Here is a 22,670-nt window from a genome sequence, read left to right on the forward strand (position 1 = left end):
ATAGTGAATTGGTGTGAATATGTGGATATACTGAAAGATAACCATGTAAATCGTTGTATTGTAGTTTGTTTTTTAATTCTGATATTGTTGTGTGTGTGGTTGAGAATGAATTTCTTCTCCAAACAGGATGGATGACATTTTATAAGGTAGCTACATCACGGTGAGCCCCCCAATCAAGGATTTACTGACCTTAGTGGATCTGGGATCCATCGAAAGCCTTGCCCATATACAAGATTATTGCCAATGGTCAATCGTATAGCTGTACACGAGTCGAACCGAGTCGAGCTTGGCCCAACTCGGCTTGGCATGACCAGTAGCTAACCCCAGCTCGAACTCGGCTCTGCTCGGTCCTCAAGTCTGACTGGCTAGCTCAGCTTGGTTCGGTCAACAGTTCGAGCCGAGTTCGAGCCTATGCGACATTTTCTCCAAGACGTAAAGGGCATGTTCCAATTTTCACATAATGCAAAACAGTTGGGTTGGGTGTGGGTTGGGTCAGTTGGGTTGGGTGGCTGGGTTGAATTGGGTGTAGGTTGGGTCGAGTACAGCTTACGTCGGGTTGGAAGCAAGCTTGACTCGACTGGAGGTAAGCTCGCCTCGTCTCGATCCACCAGCTTGCCTCGAGCTTGACTCAAAAGGTTTGGCAAACAAGCCAAGTTCCAATGGTAAGCTTGAAGCCGAGCTCGAGGAGAGCATGGCAAAGTCGAGTCAAGCTTGGCCTACCTTGACTCGACTCAGCTCGATGTACAACCCTACTCCCTGAGCCCCTACCAAGACCAATTCCTGCCCCTCCAAAGATGCAATCCACTTCTGATTTTCTCCCTCATGGTTGAACTTGGTCCAAGCAAGGGCTAATGCAACCCAGCCTAAAGCAGTAGTGATAAAGATGCCCGACCTTGGGGTTTCTTGGGCCCACCATGATGTTTATTTGCCAATCCAACTATTTATGAAAGTCACATGGACGTAGATAAGGAAAAAACACCCAAATATGACTAGCTTATCCAACTTCTGGCAGTCCTAGATAAAATTTAAGGGTGGGCATTCAACCCATGCTATTTGGTCAACTAAATTTTTTTTTTTTTTTTTTAAAGCAATTAGGAAATTCATTAAAAGGAAGGAAGGAGAACCAACAAAGACGAAAGAAGCAAAAGGGAAGCAACAAATAAAGGAAAGAGGGGAAAGCAACAAAATAAAGGAAAGGGGGGCACTGCTGCTGAGATGGCAGACAGGCCCTTAAAAAATAAATAAATAAAGAAAGTCGAAAGACCTAAGATCTTTACATTAAAGGCCCATTCAATCACTAGCCTTTTGGCTCTGGAACCGACAGACGAAGAGACGTTGTTAAAACCGCTATAGCTCCTTTCCTCTGGTCCACCAGATTACAATTATTGCGCATCCGTGCTATTTGGTTCGACTTGACCCTTGGATCTGTACCACTGCTCGTGGTACAGTATCCTCCTTTTACGGACATGCCACTTGTGTAAGACATCAGTATCATGTTAATAATAGGGAAGGTCACCTGAGACAAAACTCAGGTATTTCCATGAATCAGGTAGGCCACACTGTTGTAATCCATGGATGGCCAACACTGTCTATGCATACACATCTGACCCACTCAGGGATTTGATCAGCCTGATTTTATTTTATTTTTAAGAAAAATATCCTCATGGTGGGACCTATCATTTTCATGGCACGGATGTCATAATCGTGTGGTTTGTGACTGGGAAAGATAGTATGGTTACTGCTAGTTGGAGTACTTTTGTGTGTATGGGATTTTTTTTTTTTTTGGGCAAGCGTACATTGTTCTAGCCCGGCCCAGGGGACCATCATAGTACAAGCGGCTTATTTTATAGGGAAGCGGATTGCGTATTGAGTAATCTCTGTGCGGCCCACCATAATTTATGTATTTTATCCACCCTGTTCATCTATTTTAAAAGATAATTTTAGCTCTTGATCCCAAAAATTAAGCATATTCAAAACTTAAGTGGAGCACACCACAGGAAACAGTATAAATTGAACATCTACAGTAGAAATATTATTGGGGCCGAAAAAAAATTTGTATCAAACTGATATTTGTGTTTACCCTTCATCCATGCTGATCATGTGATCTTATGAATATGTTGGATGACAAATAAACATTAATGCGGTTAAAGGTGGGCGTTCAATCCCCATTGTGTGGTGCACTTGAGCTTGAATCTTCCTCGTTTTGTAATTCATATCCTAAAATGATACGTAAAATAATGGACATACGGCATGTATAAAACACATACATCACGGTGGGCTCCATGGAGCCCCTTTGCTTGCAGGGAAGCGGATTAAGTAGTGAGTAAACTCTGTGAGGTCTACAATAATTTATGTATTTTATCCACGCCGTCCATCCATTTTACCAGATAATTTTAGGGCTTGAGCTCAAAAATGATGTATATGAAATGTTCAAATGGACCACACCATGGACAGTTGAATTGAACGTCTACCGTTGAAAAAATCTTAAGGGCCAAGGATGTTTTGGATCAAGCTTTTATTTGTGTTTTCCCTTCATCCATGTCTATATGATCTAATGAATTGGTTGGATGACAAATAAATATCACTGTGGGGCCTAAAAAGGTTTCAACTGTGGAAATCATTATCCGCACCGTCTCCTGTGGTATGATCCACATGATCTTCGGATATGCTTCAATTTTGGACTCAACCCCTTAAATTAGATGTAAAAACACCAATTACATTCAAGATGGGGCCAGTCATCTGATAGTATAGAAAACGCAACACGATTCCTATGTACATGTGAGGCCTGCGGTCCGCAGATTAAAACCATTGAAATAATGGACCTTGTACAATTTATTCACATCCCAAAGTTGCTACAATTGCTTGGTTTTCAGTTTTTTGGTCGTTAGCGATCCAAGACGATTGATATGATGGTCCTCAAACGTGGATGGCCCATGCACCAATTGCAATCTTGTAGGCTCAAAATTGAAGGGTCAGGATCTTCTGATTAGTGTTAGTCAAGGAGCCTCCTCCTCCACTATATATGTTTCTGATTTATTATGAAACTAGTGGGACCCCACAGATATCGACCGGGAAAATAAATAGGATCACATGCAAATATCAGGCCTGGACACCGTAAAAACCAATGGATTAGGCTGTATGAAAATAAGGTTCCGACGGTTCCGATTTCTTGGCCGTAGATCTACACTGTGGGTCCCATCTGATCCATTAATCTGATGGGAAACGCAGACATCAGGTTCGAGCTATTTTCCACATCTAAAGAGTATGTGCAAGGTTCCTCTGGGATATGCCGTCCTTAATATAGATCTAACCGTTCGTCCAGTTGGCCACTTCAACTGATATGCCATGAACAAACAGGATCGGTTTGATTCTGTGTTTTTTATTTTTATTTTTGATAGTGGCCGATCAACAATAATTGCCAATGAGATGACCAGTCCAGATCACCAAACCACCTTGTAGCTGTCCAGTTATGGACCATGATAAATAAGAGATTGTGCGTGGTGCAAGAACTTGTAAACGTGCAGCAAACCTGTCACTAATCCAGACTGTTCATCTGATGGGCCCTTGACGATCCTGATGATTAAAGGAATCTTCGAAAAAAAAAAAAAAACGCTACATTCCACATGCACCAGATATATAGCATGAGGCCCGCCAGAAGAACATATCTTGAACACTGAAAAGTGGAACTCAACAGTACAGGTGAAACACTATCATACCTCCTACATAAATTACACACCATTAATCTCAGGAAATCTGCCCAAAGAAACCTCAAAAGGAAATAAAAAAATCATTGACATCCAAAAAAATAATTTAGAACTATATTTTCCAAAATTCTAAAAAGAAAAATTACATGTTTGAAAAAAAAATAAAAATCAACCGGATAATCCATCTCGTACAAGAACTTCGGGTCTGCCTATGAATGTTTCGGTGCAGCAAAAGATTGGAGATGGCAAGTGATACAATGTAATTTTTTATGCTGCATCTGATGTAGCAGTCTCAAAAGACAGAAGACGACAGGAGGAAGGAGAGAATAATTGAAGGAGAGAAGCTGTGAAGAAGAGATGTGGTGGGAGGTGGCCGGAAGATGAGGTTGTTGCTAAAGATTGAGGTGGCCAATCAATCATCAGGTGGGCCACATGTACAAAACAATGGACAGTCTCAAAAGCCTTGCAAGTTTTATAGGACATAAATTACTTTCTTGTACATTGGATACCTGATGGTTGAGAGTCCAGAGATTTTGGCCAAGTATCCATTCAGGTGGGTCGCGCTTGCAGCACTCACTCTGGCCTCTTTTCCAAGGCATGGCGGTTGAACTCTTGTATTAATACGTAGTCCTTCCCAATTAGTGGTTGCACTCTAGTTGTCTAGGTAGCCCTTTCTACGTCATGGCAGCTGTGATTCAAACACAGGACATGGTGTTGACACTGATACCATTTGTTAACAACCTAACCAATACCCCGAAAGCCCTAAGACTGATGGAATGCGTCAAGCTAGACTCTTTAAACTGTTAGGACTGTAACATTGGGCATTAAAAAATAATGGTTGTCTAGTACTAAACAAAGAGATGGTTGTATAATACGGTTGTAGTTTCTTAGAGCAAGTGATTCAATGATCCAAACTATTGATATAATAGGCCATAAAAAATCCCGTCAACTGGAAGGGATCCTAAATTCCTAATCCTTCAATTGGGTTCCGAGAGACATCCAAGACGCCAACGATTGAACAGCTAGGACATTCCTAATCCTCAATGTTTCTTTTCCTATTCCTAAAACAGTGATTGAACAGCTAGGACATTCCTAATCCTCATCTGGGGTGTCCCACTCGAACTATGGAACGAAGAATTTTTCCATGCTGTTGCTTCGTGTCTGGGCTCCTTCATGGAGTCGGATTTGAAAATAAGGCAAGGAGTGGAGATGGGGTGTGATTAGAGTCCGAGTTAACAAAAGAAAGGGATTGCCCCTTCCTGCGTCCATTGCTGTCCTTGTGGATGAAAGATTGATTGATCTTCCGATCCAACGGGAAGAACCGACCTCCCCCCTTCCTCGTTGGGGGGACTTATGGCGGAGCAGATCGCAGCCGCAACCGCCGACTCCAAGCAGCGATCAAGGTAGGGAAGAAGATGATATCTGCCTTCGATGCACCCGTGGTGCACCGAAAGATTCCAGCACGATAGGTGGAGGCCTTAATTGTTCTGTCTTGACGTTGCCAGAGTGTTCGCCACGCGGTGAGAATCCATCCGCGCCCCGACCTCAAGTCGCCCACCCTCTCAGATCTTCCGGCTCGAGAAATACACGTGGCGAGAATTCGGCTATGGCTCGCCCTCAAGTCGCGCGTCATGCCAGTCCACCCGGATCGAGAAATACATGTGGCACAACCGATGATGCTTTTCGATCTCCCGATGCAATCCCGAATAAGGAGAAGTCGACACGTATAGCCTGCAATGAGCTGGCGATCTCACGTGCCGAGAACCCTGCGAAAGACTTCTTACTTGCCCTTTGCTTCGGTTTCGAACCACCTCTTATAGCCGGTCTCGATACTGGTTCGGTGAGTGCGTCGGGGGTGGAACCTCGATCGGAATACGAGTCTAGCGCTTAGGGAAATGAACCGAAGCTTGCTGCTGATCCCAACCCTACCCATCTTGATCTCAACCGAACACCTGTCACCGGTCCTAAACGCCTTACTTCCCAGGTCCCCTACCTCTCTTCACACATTCCAGTCTCAGCCGACGAGTCCGATGCGATCCTTCACAGTTTCAAAAGCTCAAATGGTCTCACTTGCCAGGAAGATATGAATATGCAATTGCAATTGATCCCCTTTGACGTTCCTTCTGAAGATCCGCTCCGGGATGAAGATACGTCCTCCTACTCACATCCCCCTTCATCCTCAGAGTCTCCCAAATCTGATATCCTTTCTCAATCTTTCGAGGGTTCTGAGTGTAACCTCCTCTCCCTATTTCAAGATTCCCCAGGAACAGAGATTATCATTGCGGAGCCCCTCCAGATCAGAAATGGAAATCCCGAAGTCAGACTGATAGAGGAAGATCTAAGGGCTTCTCTGAGCAAAAAAATAAGTGGATTCGCAACGCAATGGGACATATTGGGAGACTGTTCAGTCTATCTTTCGACGACTGTCCGGAGAACTTTTTCGCTCTTTTCCAGTGCATGGAGAATAGCGGAAGACCTAGGAACCTGAAGCGAAAAGTCATCCCTTCACCAACTGCAGCTTAGCTTATGAACGAAGATGGAGCAAAGGGTATTCGGGGAAGTGTTGTTCTCTTATGAAGATTATCTCCTGGAATGTACGGGGGGCGGGGTCTAAGTAAAAAAGAAGACTTATAAAGAACTGTTGTATCAAATACATCCCCCACATTATTTGTCTCCAGGAAACCAAAGTGAATCTGTTCGATGACCGCCTCATGAAATCGCTCTGAAAGGTCTCCGACGCTCAATGGGTGGTGAAAGAAGCTTCGGGCAGTTCTGGGGAAATTCTAATTGCTTAGAAATCTGGATACTGGACTCTTCTGAATAGCTCAGTGGGCAATTTCTCCATCACGGCTATTCTGAGAAGCAATGTTCTTGCAGCGGATTTTCTCATTTGCTCAGTTTACGGGCCTACTAGCAACGATTTACGAGATGAATTCTAGAAAGAGATATCATTAGTCTGTCAGAGCTTCAACAAACCAATGTGTTTTGCTGGAGATTTCAACACCATTAGGTTCACGGGAGAGAAATCTTCGAGGAGCAAAATGAAGCCTCATATGATTGCTTTCTCCAACTGGATCGACAGTAACTGTCTGATCGACCTCCCTTTAATTGGTTCCCGTTTCACCTGGACGAATGGGAGACTTGATCCGATTTTGTCCAGGTTGGATCGTTTTATTGTCTCCCCTGAATGGCTTGCCCTCCTGCCTTCCTCCTCTCAGTCCGTCCTTCCCAGGACTACTTTAGATCATTGGCCCCTTTTCATGTCTGCTGAGGAGGTAGACTGGGGCCCCAAGCCTTTTCGTTTTGATATTTCTTGGCTCCATGGTGCAGGTTTCAAATCTATGGTGGCTGATTGGTGGAAGGAATTCCAATCTCATGGTTTTGTGGGTCACGCCCTCTACTCCAAGCTAAAGATGCTGAAAAGAAAACTGAATTAGTGGTCAAAGGAGGAACGTCGAAGATCGGAAGAGGAGATGGACTCCATCATATTAGAAATCCAGAAGATTGACGCTCTAGCTGAATGCAGCCCAATGTCCAAAGAAATTTTAGCAAAAAGAATCCAGCTCATTCAATCCCTCTCAGCAAAAATCTTTCAAGGCGAAATCTCGTTGAAGCAAAAAGCCCGGGCAAAATGGATAAAGGAAAGAGATAGGAATACCAGGTACTTTCACTGCATAGCCAGCATGCATGCTAAGGCCAATCGCATCAACAACATTATTATTCACGGAAATCGGATCAAAGATAAAGAGTCGATCAGCAACGAAGCTATATCCTATTTTCAAAGGCTTTTTCAAAATGAGGGATGGTCCAGGCCTCGGTTGGACAATCTTTCGCTCCAACGTATCAGTGATGAAGATGCTACCTCCCTGGAAATGCATTTCTCTCTGGAAGAAGTTAAAAAGGTCGTGATGGCCTTAGGTGGAGACAAGGCCCCCAGCCCAGATGGATATCCAATTCTTTTCTTTCAAGCCTTCTAGGATCTTCTTCAGGATAAGGTGATGGCCTATATCAATGAATTCCATGACAGAGGAAGACTATCCAAAAATATTGGGGCGACTTTTATTACGTTGATTCCCAAGTTCTCGGAAGCCTCAGAGTTTAGGGAGTTCAAACCTATTAGTCTCATTGGCAACCAGTATAAGATCTTGGCTAAGGTTCTTGCAAACAGGCTGCAGAAAGTTATCGGCTCGATTATCGCCCCTAATCAATGCGCTTTCATTCCGGGTAAACAAATCACCGACGGAGCTCTCATTGCAAATGAATGCCTCGACACCGCCCATCGTTCTAAGAAGAAATTCATCTTCTGCAATTTGGACATGGAGAAGGCTTATGATCACATAGATTGGGACTTCCTTCTCTATCTGATGAAGCGTATGGGGTTCGGGGAGAAATGGAGGACATGGATACGGGAATGTATTAGCTCGGCTCATTTCTCAATTCTTTTGAACAGATCGCCAAAGGGATTTTTCAAAAGCTTTCTCCCCTTCTTTTTCTCATTATCGGCGAGGCTCTATCTGTGATGATCTATAAGGGTCAGATGGAAGGCATCCTCCGAGGAATCATAATGAAAGGAGTGCACGATCCAATATCCCATGTGCAATTTGCGGACGACATCCTTATTTTTTCAGAAGCAAAGACAGAAACTGTTGCCAATCTACAAACAACTATCAGGTGTTTTGAAGCAGTTGCAGGGCTAAAGGTGAATATGGTTAAATCCAAAATTTATGGAATCAACTTAGATAGTCAGGAGGTTAGGGATTTCGCAGAAATAATGGGGTGCTCCCTGGGATCTTTTCCAACTACTTTCCTTAGCCTCCCTCTCTGTGTTGGTTTGCGCAAATCCCATTAGTGGGATAAAGTCATTCAGAGATTCCATAACCGCCTGTCTGGGTGGAAAAGCCGGTATCTTTCCATTGGAGGCTGCCTCACATTGATAAATGCAGCGCTTTCTAATCTCCCAACTTATTTCATGTCCTTGTTTCGTTGCCCCACTAAGGTCCTCAAGGCTATTAACTCCCTCAGACGCAACTTTCTATGGTAGGGTAAGGACGATAAAAAGAAATACAACCTCATACAGTGGAGACAGGTCTGTAAGCATATTAAAGATGGAGGTGCTGGTATAAAAGACTTAAAATTGATTAATCAGGACCTTTTAGGGAAATAGATTTGGAGAATAGGCACTGAAATGGATAACCTGTGGAACAAGCTCATCAAAGGTAAATATGGGAGTTCAGAAGGGAGGTGGTGGACTAGAGAATCCTCTTTATAAAGAGCTTCTACAATATGGAAAGGTATATGGCACATGCATCATGAGATGATCAAAAGGATTGGGTTCGAAGTTGGCAAGGGAGACTGCATCAGATTTTGGATGGATACCTGGTTAGGTAATATTCATTTGAAAGACAAATTTCCCAACATTTTTCAGTTGGCGAATAACAAAAATAGCTCCATAGCGGAAAACTACTCTATTGAAGCAAACAAAGTAGTTTGGAACATTCAATGCAGAAGAAATCTGGAGGATTGGGAAATTAACGAATTTGTGGATCTCATGGACTGCATCCATCACGCTATCCCTACTCAGGCCCGTAAGAACATCATTATCTGGAAAGTAGACAAATCGTTTGTTTTCTCGGTCAGATCTTTCTTCAAGCAGCTATCAGCCTCTAACAATGACGCCTCTATTCAACATCCTCACTTCATTTGGAAGTATGTCGTTCCCCCTAAGCTGCATGTGTTTGGGTGGCTGGCTGGGAAGAGTCGAATCCTCACTGTGGATAACCTCAGGAAAATAGGAATGATCCTTCCTAATGTTTGCTTATGTTGCATGTCCGCTGAAGAAACTGTGGACCATTTACTGATCCACTACTCCTTTGCCAACTCAATTTGGACAGTCATTCTATCTTGCTTCAAAATAAACCGGTGCTTACCTAGAGATGTGGATACGCTACTCAAGGCCTGGCATGGTGTTCGACTAAGCAAACCTCTATTTCGGTTATGGCATATGGCGATTTTGGCGACTTGGTGGGCTGTTTGGATCGAAAGGAATAATCGGTGCTTTCGGAACGAGTCGAAGCCCCCTCACTTAGTGTGTTCCTTTGTTAAGTGTTTCATTGCTGAATGGGCTTCCCATATGGATGGGTTCCTTTCCTCCTGTTTTTCTATTCCTTTTAATATAAGTTATCTTTCAAAAAAAAAAAAAAACAGTGATGGTTCCTTTCTAATCAAATTGACCAAATCCCAACTTACAAACATAGACGCCAAACCTTCTTCCCAACCTTTCCTTTACCCCTGCCTTGCCACAACATGAGAAGAAACTCGATAGAGCCCAGCAAGACCCACTCAAGGCCAATCAAGATGAAGAAACTTTCCCATCACTTCCTTGCAAATGAATAGTGAAAGAAAAGATGATTTACCAACTCCTCATCTTGATAGCATAGAAGATGCATCCAGTAGAATCATAAGCCTCTTGTGAAGATAGTCTACTGTGAGCACTTTATTTCTTCCCACTCACCAAGCTAGCGCTGCCACCTTTGGAGAAGTCCCATAACTCCATACAAAAGCTTTGTGACTTGTGCCATTAACCCTTGATTCACCACTGATCATGCGGTAGAAAGATTTTACTAAAAACTTGCCAGACTTGTCATGTGACCATCACAACGAATCCCTTTTGGAGACTAAGGGGGCATTTGGATCATAAGCTACTTAAGATAAGCAATAAGCTACTTATGCCTCAAGTAGCTTATCTTGGTTTCTACTCATTAAGCACATATGTTTAGTAAACAACATACTTATCAGCTTATCCTCCCTTTCATCTTTCCCGATACCTCTCTTCAGCAACTTATGAAAATAAGAAAAGCTAAAAGAATTAACTGAAGTGATTAACTTTAAGTAAAAAAGTAACTTATAACTAATCATAAACCAAATTTACTTATCTACTGCTGTAAGTAGAAAAAGTAACTTATTTGGGGGTATCCAAACAGGCCCTAAGGGACGGACCTTCCTTAACATTTGTAGCAGGTTCAGCAACACCTCTCACCCAGGTTCACACCCCCAGCGGAGGGGGGTTCGAGCCAAATCCCCCAAAATCTTATCTCTTTGCCATTCCTTAAGTAAACATCAACTCTTTCCAAACTTTGTTTTTTAGTGAGGACGCCACTTTCCACATGGAAAATGCCCTATATAGCGAAGAGTCTTTTATCCACCACGAGCCCTCTTGAACCCCATACTTCCTCGATACTACTTCCCTCCACATACAACCCTTATCTACCCCAAACCTCCAAACCCAATTACCCAATAATGCTAAAATCATTTCACCCAAAACCTGAAGACCACGCTTGCAAACTTCCTCCAACTTCAAAAGACAAAATTTGTGCTTGTCACTAGCCCCTTCCCATGAGAAGTCCTTTCTAATTTTTTCTAGCTTATCCAACACTGTTTTCAGACACTTAAATAAAGACATGAAGTAGACTGGAAGGTTAGACATGGCCTCAATTATTGTTAACTTCCCACCTAAAGATAGGTGCTTTCTCTTCCAACATGAAAATTTCCTTTCAATTCTCTCTAGTACTCCGTCCCAAATGTACTTAGCCAGCTTTCAAATACATAACGGTAACCAAGGAATGTGGTTGGATAGGAGCCCTCCCTACACCCAAATACCCTAGCAAAAAATCCTACTTCTCTTGAAAGACCAACTCCTAATAGGTCGCTTTTGCAAATGTTTACCTTCAATCCCGATGCTACCTCAAAACAAACTAGCGCTACCTCAAAACAAACTAGCATCATCTGAAGATTGTCAACTTTTTGCTCATCGGCTTTAGAGAAAAGCAAACAGTCATCCACATATTGTAAGTGAGATATTTGAAATTGTGAGTTTTCCACTCGGAAACCTTGCGCTAAACCCAGATCTGATCCTCTTTTAATCATCCTACTCAAAGCTTCCATGACTACAACAAAAAGATATGGCAAAAGTGGATCCCCTTGACACAATGCCCTAGTCACTTGAAAGAATCCGTTTGGTCAGCCATTCACTAAAATCGAGAATTTTACTGATTGAACACAAACACAAATCTATGACCTCCACTCCTCCCTGCACCACAATCGATGTAACATGTAGGTGAGGAAATCCTAGTCTACATGATCAAAAGCTTTTTCAATGTCTAATTTGCACACTATCCCCTTCATGCCCTTCCCCCGTCTCCTCCTTCCAAACCCATTTTATGGGCAGGGCTCGAGCTCTCTCCTTTCTCTGTGCACAGTGATTTCTGATTAGGTGCGTACCTGGGCAGTCCGATAGCACGTCCCTTTTAAGTTCTGCACCTCTCTGCTACCCCTGAACCTCTCCCATCCTCTACCTATAATCCCCTCTCCATCCCTTTATTACCCATCCTAGTTTTAAAGTCTAAACATTTCCTGTTTTCCAGCAATGATTCACTACCTCTTTTCATCCCAGTCTCTCTTCATCTCATCCCTTCCCTGTTTTTAACTTCTGGCCCAAACCGGGCTTTCTGCACCCCTAGTTTCTGACCACCAAAACTAACACCATCAAGAACCTTTACAGCTTTCTCTGCCCCATACTCTCCACTCATTCAAATGAAGGCAAAGCATCAAATTTTCGACGAATCAGTTTGCGAGGGATAACAATTTCCATAACCTTACCAGCTCACCCAAAAACTCTTTCAAACTTAATTGGTAGCCAACCGGCCAGGAAGCCTACCATGAATAGAATTGATAGCTCCATCAGCTCAGGTGAAGCCCTCGTCCCTTTCTTCCTTATCCCCGATTTCTTCCTACACACCACCATCCACCCTCCCAGATTTTCTTCTTCTGTAAACCCCTCATCTGTCTCCAAATCAGAGACTGCCTTCTTCCTTTCAGATTCGTATGAGGTTCCATTCTGATTGATAAACTGTCTTCTGTTTCCCTTTATTTTTTTTCACCACACTCCCGTCTCTCTCATTTTTCTACCAGTTGAGATGCAATCCATTGTGATTGAACAGTGTTGTAGCAAAGGTTCCTTGATTGGACCAGTCCACGGCAAAGGTTAGATCATTGGACCACTCAAAGCAAGAGGCATTCTTCGAATGTAAAAATATCAACCCTAAAGACTCAGGATTTATTTATTTTTTATTTTTAAAAAAAAAAAAAAAACACTCAAACTAAATGCCATTTTTCTTGCCAATCAATAGAATTGCAACCCTCCCCCATTGGGATGTCCATCCTCCTCTCTATCTCTAATATTTTCTCTTTCTTAGGTTAGTTTTTTGTCAGTTTCTTTCCCATCTTCCATCTCCTTTGCTTGGTCTTAATAGGGTTTTTGTACACGTTTATGGTTTTTCATGTTCTGTCACCAAATCTTGCCATCATGATATGTTTATGGTTTTTTTATGCATCACACATGAGGATCAGTCTTCTCTACAAACTACATCCTGAAACTTGGGGTACAAACTATCTCTAACATCCAGCTAGTCTCCCATTATCCATACTTCCCTAAAGATGGGTCATAGGCTCATAGCCCAAAGATTTTATTTTCTCCTTTTTTTTCACTGAATTTATCCAAATCGTCGAATCAACCATCGTTTTTGCCAGCCACTGGATGAAACTTATGCTGACACCATGAAAGCAGCCTATTGGTTAGACAAACAGGTTAGCTTAAATCCATGTGATATCAGGATGGGTTTTTTTTTTTTTGAAAGATGAAACCTTATTAGGCAAAAGCCAAACGAGAAACCAGAAACTACAAACCACAAGAGAAAACAGAAAAGAAGAAGAGAAAAACTAAAAGAAAACAAAAACCAGAAACAAACTGAGGAAAAGCTACAGAACCTAAACTAGAAAAGTACAACAACAAGACAACCCAAAGCTGCAAGCTGAACAAATTGCTCTATGAAGGTGCCAAATCCTGGAAGAGTTGAACTACTCTATGAAAGATCCTGGAACTCGCAGAAATTTTGTTGCGAAAACATCTCTCATTATGTTCTCCCCAAATCGACCAGAAGACTGCTAAAAGGCCGAGTCTCCATCTTTTCCTCCTGAGAATTCCTCCATTCTCCGAATGCCAGACAGGATAAAGATCTTCAATGGAGTGGGGCATGACCCAAACAACAGATGCCATTCCAAGAACCCCTGCCCAAACTCTAGCTGAAAAAGTACAATAAAGGAAGAGATGGTTGACCGTCTCCGCCAAGCGATAACAAAGCAGATAGATGTTTGGAGGAACCATTCCTCATATACACAGATTATCAATTATAAGCACTCTATCCCTGCCCACCAACCAAGCGAAAGCCGCAGTTTTAGGAGGGGCTCCATAGTGCCAAACCTCAGAAGTAGGGCTACGATAAACTGGAGGGCGGGACTGCGCCAAATCTTTAATAGAATGATCAAACCTAAGAGGACCCCGATGCAGACAACTTCCAGACAAAAGAGTCTTGCTGGCATTGGGAGGCAGAATGACCTTGCAACAGAGACAGACGAGAAGCTAAGGCTTCTATTTCATTATCACATAAGTCTAAATGGGGGGAGCCAAATCCTTTCTTCACCACCAAAAGAAAGCAAGAGGCCACTAGGATATCTTTATCTAATGACAGAGCAGCCAGCTCCCGAAAGGAAGAGATCAAGGGTTGATCCCCTAACCAAGGGTTTGCTGGGATTGGGTGAAGGAATGACCTTGCAACAGAGACGGAATAGAAGCTAAGGCTTCTATTTCATTACCATGTAAGTCTCTTCTAAATGGGGGGAGCCAAATCCTTTCTTCACCACAAAAAGAAAAGCAAGAAGCCGCTAGGATATCTTTATCTAATGACAGAGCAGCCAGCTCCCGAAAGGAAGAGATCAAGGGCTGATCTCCTAACCATGGGTCCAGCCAGAACCTAATTCTCTTTCCTTTCCCCCCACCAAAAATTTCGATCTATCAAAAACCAAGATAGTTGTTTTGTTAATGCCTTTCCAAATATATGATAATCACTAAAATGAGGACTTTTTAATCCACCAATCCATCAGGAAAGCCCCGTACTTGGCTGCCACAATAGATATCCAAAAGCTCCTCTACTATGTGGCAAGCTGCCAAACCCATTTCTTGAGGAGCGCTTCATTAACCAAATCCAGGCGTTTGATTCAAATTTTCTCAGTTCTGAAGCACCCTACCATAAAAAATCCCTCCGGAGTTTGTCAATCTTAGACAACACCGACTTGGGGCATTGGAAAAGAGACATAGTAAACCAGGGGGTTGGATAAGCACGCCTTGATTAAGGTTAATCTGCCTCCTAGGGACGTAAGTTTACCCTTCTAAGAAGATAGTTTGCTTTCCAGTCTTTCTAAGATTTTATCCCACAGGAACAACGAAGGCTTGCCCACACACAATGGAAGACCCAGATAGGAAGAGGGGAAGCATCCTACTTTGCAACCAAAGATGTTGGCCCACCGAGAAGAAATCTCTGGCAACAGATTGATCCCGAATATCTCACACTTCGATTTATTGACTTTAAGACCAGAAATTACCTCAAACCAGTAGATTGACATACTTAAAAAATCTACCATATATTCTTCTGCTTCGCAAAAGAACAGAGTATCATCCGCAAATTGGAGGTGGCAAATGCGGAAAGGATAATTCTCTACCCAGAATCCCTGAAATAGACCTACTTTCTAACCCCCACTTAGCATTCCACTCAGGGTTTCAGACACCAGAATAAATAAAAAGGGAGATAGTGGATCTCCTAGGCGAAGCCCCCTTAACGATCAGAAAAACAAAAGAAAAGGAGAGCAAGTCTCGCTGAAGAAACACAAGAAGAGATCCATTGTCTCCGTTTGGATCCAAAACCCAAATGAGACAGCATGTAATCACGGAACGACTAACACATATCAGGATGTGGTCCTCAGAAGGCCCATTTAGATATGTTTATACCTTGAAATTTTGTTGGATAGTATACAGTAGGTTCAGTCCTTTTGTATTTAGTCTTTTATTACTAGTTCTAATTAACAGGGCTGCAGAAGATGCAGTCGGTCAGTAGAAATTAGTTACTTATACATTCCTTGTGCATTTAGTTCCTTAAACCTTACTATATATTTCTTTTCCTTAACAGGGCTTTGATGTTTGTGCAAGATTACTAGAGGAGAAAATTTTCTTTTCTTTTTTTTTGAAAGGCAATGAAACTTTTATTAATATAGAAGCGACACAAGCACAAACGATATAAAAGGAGGCCCCAAAACAACTAAGAAAAAGCAACCCGCAGGGATATTCAGAGTAGAAGCCCATTCTTTTACACAAGTCTTAGCCCCTCCTAATAATAAGGAAAATGAACCACTCTTTTCCCTAAAGCATTGATTGCAACAGCTTAGTTATAGAAACTCAACCATCCCACACAAGGCATAAATGAAATTACCAGAAAGAAAATGTGAAGAACAAATCTAATAAAACCATTTCCAACAAAAGGCCATCAAACTGAATGTGTCGATCACAGCCTCAAGAAAACATAATACATAATAAAGCATCATTTGAAAAGATCCTTCCGCAACTACTATCAAAGCCTAATTCAACAAGTTCTGTCACACAGAGAAATGCTCACATCCAATCGGTTGCATGATAAGTAACTCTCCACACAGTGGATAACTTCCAACATGTCATGTGCGTCTGATTTGGCCCAGCCATGAGGATCGCCAATACTAAAAATCAGCCTCATCCACACATCAGGTGGACCACACAAGTATTTTGTTATTTATCAGTGGCAATACACTATTTTCTATGGTGTGGCCCGCTTGATGAGTACATGGCTGATTTTTTGTGCAAGGTGATTCTCATGATGGGGCCAGTCTATTTGATTTTGGGGAAGGGGGGCACGGGGGGACTGGTTGGACCACAAGGTATAGTCCACCCAGTTGATAGTCCTTCCGATAGGTTGGTCCCACTAGGAGGATCACATAGTGCAAAAGTCAGTTGTACAAACTCATCAAAAGGGCCAAACAATAGAAAACAATTCATAGCCATTGACAAATATAAAGATACAAGTGCAGTCCAATCGATAAGTAGATATGGCTGATTTTTGCACAAGAAGATCCTCTGATAGGGCCAACCTACTGGACAGGTTGGACATGGCACACACATGAAAAGGATTGGAAGTTATCCGCTGGGTGGACCACAACTTACAGTTGGACTTGTATGTATTCATGTATATGTATCAAACACTGCACGCAGCATACATGCAGTGAATGGATGCCAGAAAAAATATATATATATACATATATATTTAAAAGAGTCAAGATACAATCTAATAAACCACTTTCAAACAGAAGGCCATCAAACTGAATATTCAAGTGCTGCATCTAGAAAACAAATAATATAATGAAGCATCCATAAAAATTTTATAAAAAAAAATTCCTTGTCAAACTACTACCACAGCCTAATCCAGCAAGTCCTGCTGTTTTATATAGACAAGATACTACAATCAAAGGATCAAAGGCAGTTAAATTTCGATACCACAGCAGCACCAAATATGAAAATTATTACCAATAGAAAACATGTCACATCTTCCTTCCCAACTCTCCTCTAACGTCTTCTGCTCTTCCTCCGGCTCGCCTTGTCATCTGAATCAGAATCTGAAGCTGACTCAGATTCAGAGGAATCTGAGGACGAGCTGTACTTCTTCCGGTGCCTCCTCTTCTTTTTCTGCTGCTTCCTCCTCCGCCTCCTCCGCTCTTCCTCCGAATCAGACGATGAACTGTAACTTGAACTCTCCCCTGAAGAATACTCTGAACCTGTCACTGATGACCCACTATCTGTCTCGAAAACAGAAGCCTCACTAGTGTCGCCCCCAGTATCACTATCCGAGCGGTGCTTCCTTTTGCTCTTAGTGCTGCTCTTGCTTTTAGTGCTGCTCTTTTCACCCCTCTCCGCCTTCGGAATATCAGGGTTGTCCAATTCATATGAGACCGAAAGCTTCATCTTCAGTTTGGGATTTTTGAGCTGTTGAGTTCGAGAGGGGCGTGAAATATAGACCCGTTCATTCTTGCATTCATATGTCCAGTGGTCTGTCTGGAAACACTTTTGGCATTGGGAGGCAGAGCCTCCAGTGGAAGACATAGAGGACTTGAGGTCTTTCCTTTCACCCAATTTCACAGCCTTTTCAGTGCTCATGAGATACATCTGGCGCTTGGCTTCCTTACGTTCCTGCCACCTGCTTGGCCCTTCTTCCTTCTGCCCGTATGCATTTACATTCCGGGCAGCTGCTGCAGCTGCCCGTTCAGCCTGAGCACGGCTGAGACCCTTTGCGGCTGTCAATGTAGCTGCCTTAATTCGGTCGGCTGCGACCTGAGCCTTCTCTTCTTTCTTGCTCGACATTTTTCCTCTGGAGATTCGAAACTCAAAGACCGCAACCTAGAGGAAGTAGAAATTTACCTTTACAGCCAATAGAAAATCCGATATCCGCACCAATATATTTTTAATCCAAAACTCAAAAACCGGATAGTTAAATTCAGAAACCACAGAAGAAATCCGAATCAAGCACCCGTTTCCACAGCCTGGTTTATTTCCTACAAACACAACCAGTATCACAAACTTATCTGCAAGAACTGAAATCCCAAACCAGAGTTTAGCAATTTTCCATTCAATGAGTGAAAGAAAAGACTTCATTCACAGTACATGTTGCATGCATCACTCACTTAATGCAGGTCATCCTAGTTGGTGTGCCCCATAGAGGAAGTCCAGACATCACATTCAATGAACGATCCCAATCATTCAACCCATGTCTCAAATGGATAGTTAGAAAGAAAATCGATCAATGGTCCATATTCAACGAGAAAATGCCCACTGCCTCAACAGTTACAATTGCATCACTGGTTTGTTTTTCCAGTTGTGCAAATCATCAAATTAGACCACAGCCTGGACAACCTGAATCAAGTACGACTTCCATGCAAAGTATGTCCCACTATAATCTACCAAAGTATCATTTAGTCCTTCAAAACCAACACCAAAAAGCCCAAACCTCACTGATAGATAATAAAGACTTCTCTGAAGTAGGGAAAAAAATCGACACAAAGGAAGGAAACTAAAAATTTTGATTTCAAGCTAGACCCCAATTCACCTTTTACTACATGAAAATAAAATAAAAATTGAAGTCACATACTCAACAAGTAACACAAAACCATAAAATTAGATCAGGATGAACATGAAAACAATATATAGAGACCACCCCAAAAGTATACTCTGAAGAACCAAGAACTCCAAGGTTGATTCAAAACCTGAATTTTGAAGCAAGAACCAAAACCATTCACTGGACTTGAGATGCTAATCACAACAAACCCTAGTTTTGGGCAAATAATACCAACACAATCCTATGAGTAAACGGAGAAAACTTTAAAAAATGGAAAATCGCAATCTCTAATTCAATTCACTAATACAAACCAAGAGTTGACAACCTAAAGCAAAAAATAAAAAATAAAAATAAAAATTTATTGCAATACTTGAAGAATGGATCCATTGGGTGTGTGTTTGGATGCACTAGCAAAATGAATTGCAATTATTAGTTGAACAAAATGGAAAAACCAATTTGTAATCTCCTTGGTAATTGTTTAGAGTCTCTGAGCACCTAATCACAATTGCTTTGCTTCCAATTTGGACTTGAAAGAAACCCAACTGCAATTTAAGGCCTACTTCCTTGTTAATCATTAGGAATACTAGCTAATGTCATTAATTTTTGTCATTCCCTGTTGATAAAAATGAATGTATGTTTGCAATTCAATTAACCTGTGCGTCCAAATGCAGCCTTCATCTCAAACCAAACCTAACGTTTCAACCCAGCCTACTTCAACACTAAGATCCCAAAACCCTACTAATGCAAACCCCAAAAGGGGAAGCAAATAGATGAAAGAAAAGAAGAAAGATATTGTGTAAAAGGACCCAACAATCCTTGAGCCAAATGCTAGAGATCATGACTATGAGCAAGCTCAATAGTTCTCTAGTCTTGAACTAGAGATCACTTCCCCCCTCCAACAACTACCATAGAGAAATATGAGAATTACTCAAAGAAAATATCAATCAACTTATCTTATTCCAAAAGCCATAGGCCATATTTATAATCAGTCCGTACAACTTGTAATAAAAACTATGGAATCTAAAAATGGAATTCCTAGCTAGCCAAGATCTGAGAAAATAAGAAACTACCTAAATAAGAGAGTACTTAAATATAAGATTACTTATTGCCTAATATAAAGACATCAAAGGAAACTACTTAATGTAGATATTTAAAAGAAATAAAAAGATATTTGCCTAAAAATGGAAAGTAGAGATGGCCTAAAAAGGGAAAGTGGGCATTTTTCTTGTGCACACGTGAGATGTTGGCCTTTTCTTCAAAATCTTAACCAATCGACTTGGGTGGCCATTGGGTTGCATCACCTACTTCCAACCAGTGTTCGAAATATCGGTATCGCCTTACGTATCACACACTTGGGATACGGATACATATCGGTTATCGCATGGGATATACCAGATGTATCGCATACTGTATTGTTGTTTTTGGAAACATGGGGAAACATTGGAAATTGGTTGAAATTTTCAATGAAATTTCAGTGATTGTTAAAAAAGACATCAATACACACTTACAAATTAAAACATTACAAAAAACACGTGCACATTAATAAGTTTTCTTTGTATGGGGTCTTAATTTATGCGTTGTCTAACTGAATTGATGCAAGTATATTCAAAGTTTATTCATATAATTTATAAATATAAGAAGATGTGTGGAAACACAAGCAATACATTCAAAAGCAAAAGAAGAATCACTAAATCAGGTTACATATAAGTTTGATTTTATTTTTGGACATAGATTGCAACTGATTTACGAGAAATTGGGAAATTATTTTTTTTTTCAATTTTCCGCAACTTGGTCCTCCTCCAAATCTCAAATCGAAGCAACCAATCCATGATTTTTCATGTAAAACATGAAAAAACATGGATTTGTAACAATTTGACACTAATTTAACATGATTTACAAAAAAAAAATTATTGAAAATAAAAAATGCTCACTGGATTGAACATGTGGGATATATCCCACTACTTATGTGTTTCGTATTTCACAGGTGGGATACAAGAAATATCGTGGGATATATCGGCCGATATCGTCGATATTTAAAACACTGCTTCCAACCATATGTGTGTGTGTGTGTACATTTCCTTTATCTTTCAAACAATAAAGACAGGGGTGTGTGTGCGTGTAATTCGAGGGCCGTAGTTTCAAACCAAAACCCTTTTTTTTTTCTGGTAATCCACACGATAATTCAGTGTGTAACTGTCGAAAATGGAAATTTGTGTAACCATCGAAATATCCTAATCCCAAGTCCCTGATCTCAAACAAAATTCCAACTTTCACAACCCACAGTGGAATTATATTGAAAAAAAAAAAAAACCCTAGACTTGAGAAAGATAATCAATCGAGGAAGTATACATACAAAACCAAACCCTAACCCTAACCGTACAGTGATAGAATCGAAGAGGAATCGATTTCTTTTCGAAATTGTATGTATTTTTACAACGTGAGAAACGATTTCGGAAAAGCCATGGCAAGGAGTTCACAAACGCCATGAATCCGCTCAATTTGACCTCTACCGATTGAAAGAGAAAGAGAGAGATACCAGCTGCAGCATGATCGGTGAGTCGAAGAGGGGCCAGCGAGATCGGTGATCGGATTCATGGGTTTGGTTTTGTGTGTATACTCCCTCGATTGATTATCCTTCTCAAGGCTTGGGTTCTTCTTTTTTTTCGATACAATTCCACTACGGGTTGTGGAAGTTGGAATTTTGGTTGAAATCGGGGTTTTGGGATTAGGGTTTTTCGACAGTTACACAAATTTCCAGTTTCGGCATGCAGAAGGGTTTGATTTGAAACAGAGAGAGAGAGAGAGAGAGAGAGAGAGAGAGAGAGAGAGAGAGAAACCTGAGGCGATTCGAGAGGGCTGGCCGCTGTCGCAGCTGGCTAGGTGGCTAGGGACGCTGTCGAAAAGGCGCCGTCGCGGTTTTGAAGAGAGAACTGACGAGAAAAGGGAGAGAGATCGAGAGCGAGCGTTCACACTCGATAACGGCGTTAACCCTTGCCGTTTGACTGCGACGCGGATTGGGTACTACCCCCGCCTGTCCCAAGCTCGGCACAGGCACAGGTTCTGCGGTAACTAACATAATGTATGGGTTTTATCCACACCGTCCATTCATTTTTTCATATCATCTTATGTTACAAGACAAAAAATTAGGCATATCCAATGCTCAAATAGACCACACCACAAGAAGAAGCAATGAGCCAGCGATAATGATCCCCACCGTTGAAACCTTCCTGGGGCCCACCGTTTATTTACCATCTAAACCTATTCATAAGGCCACGTAAACCTGGGATGAGGGTAAAAAAACAAATATCATGTTGATCCAAAACTTATGTGGTCCCAGGATGTTTTGAACGGTAGCCATTTAATCCTCATTGTGTGGTCCACTTAAGCATCGAATCTACCGTTGCCAGGCTTGACTGGTTGCTCTCTTTTGTTCAAAATCAATGATTTTTTTTTTTTAATTTCCTTATAACTCTAAATTCTCAGTCACACGGATAGACGAACGGAGCATTGTACGGTTCAAAATGCAGGGCTTACCTGAAAATTAGAATGGCATATATTTGCAGGGTATGTTTGAAGTGGTTTCAGACATCCATGCTAAGAGAAAGTGATTTGGGCCGGCACTCAGCCCATCGGGCCATCTGTGCAAGTTGGCGGCCTAGCCAATGGGCCAAGCTAATAGGTCCATGCCTGATTTAAAGTCGGGTGGGGCTCATTGGGCTAGACGAGATGCCGATTGCATAATGACAGCGTTGATAGTGAGGTGGCTATTGACAGTGATATGTGAGCTTGCATAACATATAGGGGTGTACATCGAGTTCAACCGAGTCGAGCTGGCCTCAGCTCGACTCGGCTCGGCCACTAGCTGACCTCAACTTGAACTTGGTTCGGC

At 41.8% G+C, this 22,670-nt stretch overlaps 3 protein-coding genes and 1 long non-coding RNA gene across 7 annotated transcripts in view; 2 read left to right on the forward strand and 2 right to left on the reverse strand.

Moving 5' to 3' along the window:
• LOC131231017 (UPF0481 protein At3g47200-like) overlaps positions 1-22,670 on the forward strand; it is a 92,537-nt gene that overhangs the window by 23,970 nt on the left and 45,897 nt on the right. The window lies entirely within an intron of this gene.
• The window catches only part of LOC131231021 (uncharacterized), a 104,008-nt gene that overhangs the window by 13,868 nt on the left and 67,470 nt on the right, over positions 1-22,670 (forward strand). The window lies entirely within an intron of this gene.
• The window catches only part of LOC131231023 (uncharacterized), a 67,095-nt gene that overhangs the window by 7,242 nt on the left and 37,183 nt on the right, over positions 1-22,670 (reverse strand). The gene's annotated exons all lie outside the window — the stretch shown is intronic.
• LOC131231018 (uncharacterized) lies at positions 16,996-21,777 on the reverse strand. Of its 4 annotated transcripts, none has more exons than XM_058227092.1 (2): positions 21,619-21,777; positions 16,996-18,221 (listed from the first exon to the last, which is right to left on the reverse strand). In XM_058227092.1, the coding sequence occupies exon 2, from the start codon at positions 18,028-18,030 to the stop codon at positions 17,239-17,241; it is 792 nt and encodes a 263-aa protein (XP_058083075.1). In that variant the 5' UTR covers positions 18,031-18,221; positions 21,619-21,777; the 3' UTR covers positions 16,996-17,238. The 4 variants fall into 4 exon arrangements, with proteins under 4 accessions (XP_058083075.1, XP_058083077.1, XP_058083074.1 ...); XM_058227094.1 differs by having other exon boundaries at positions 16,996-18,066; positions 21,619-21,774; XM_058227091.1 differs by lacking the exon at positions 21,619-21,777 and adding an exon at positions 21,318-21,608 and having other exon boundaries at positions 16,996-18,066.

The sequence above is a fragment of the Magnolia sinica genome, chromosome 17 (genome assembly GCF_029962835.1).
Source record: "Magnolia sinica isolate HGM2019 chromosome 17, MsV1, whole genome shotgun sequence".
In the NCBI taxonomy this organism is placed as follows: Eukaryota; Viridiplantae; Streptophyta; class Magnoliopsida; order Magnoliales; family Magnoliaceae; genus Magnolia; species Magnolia sinica.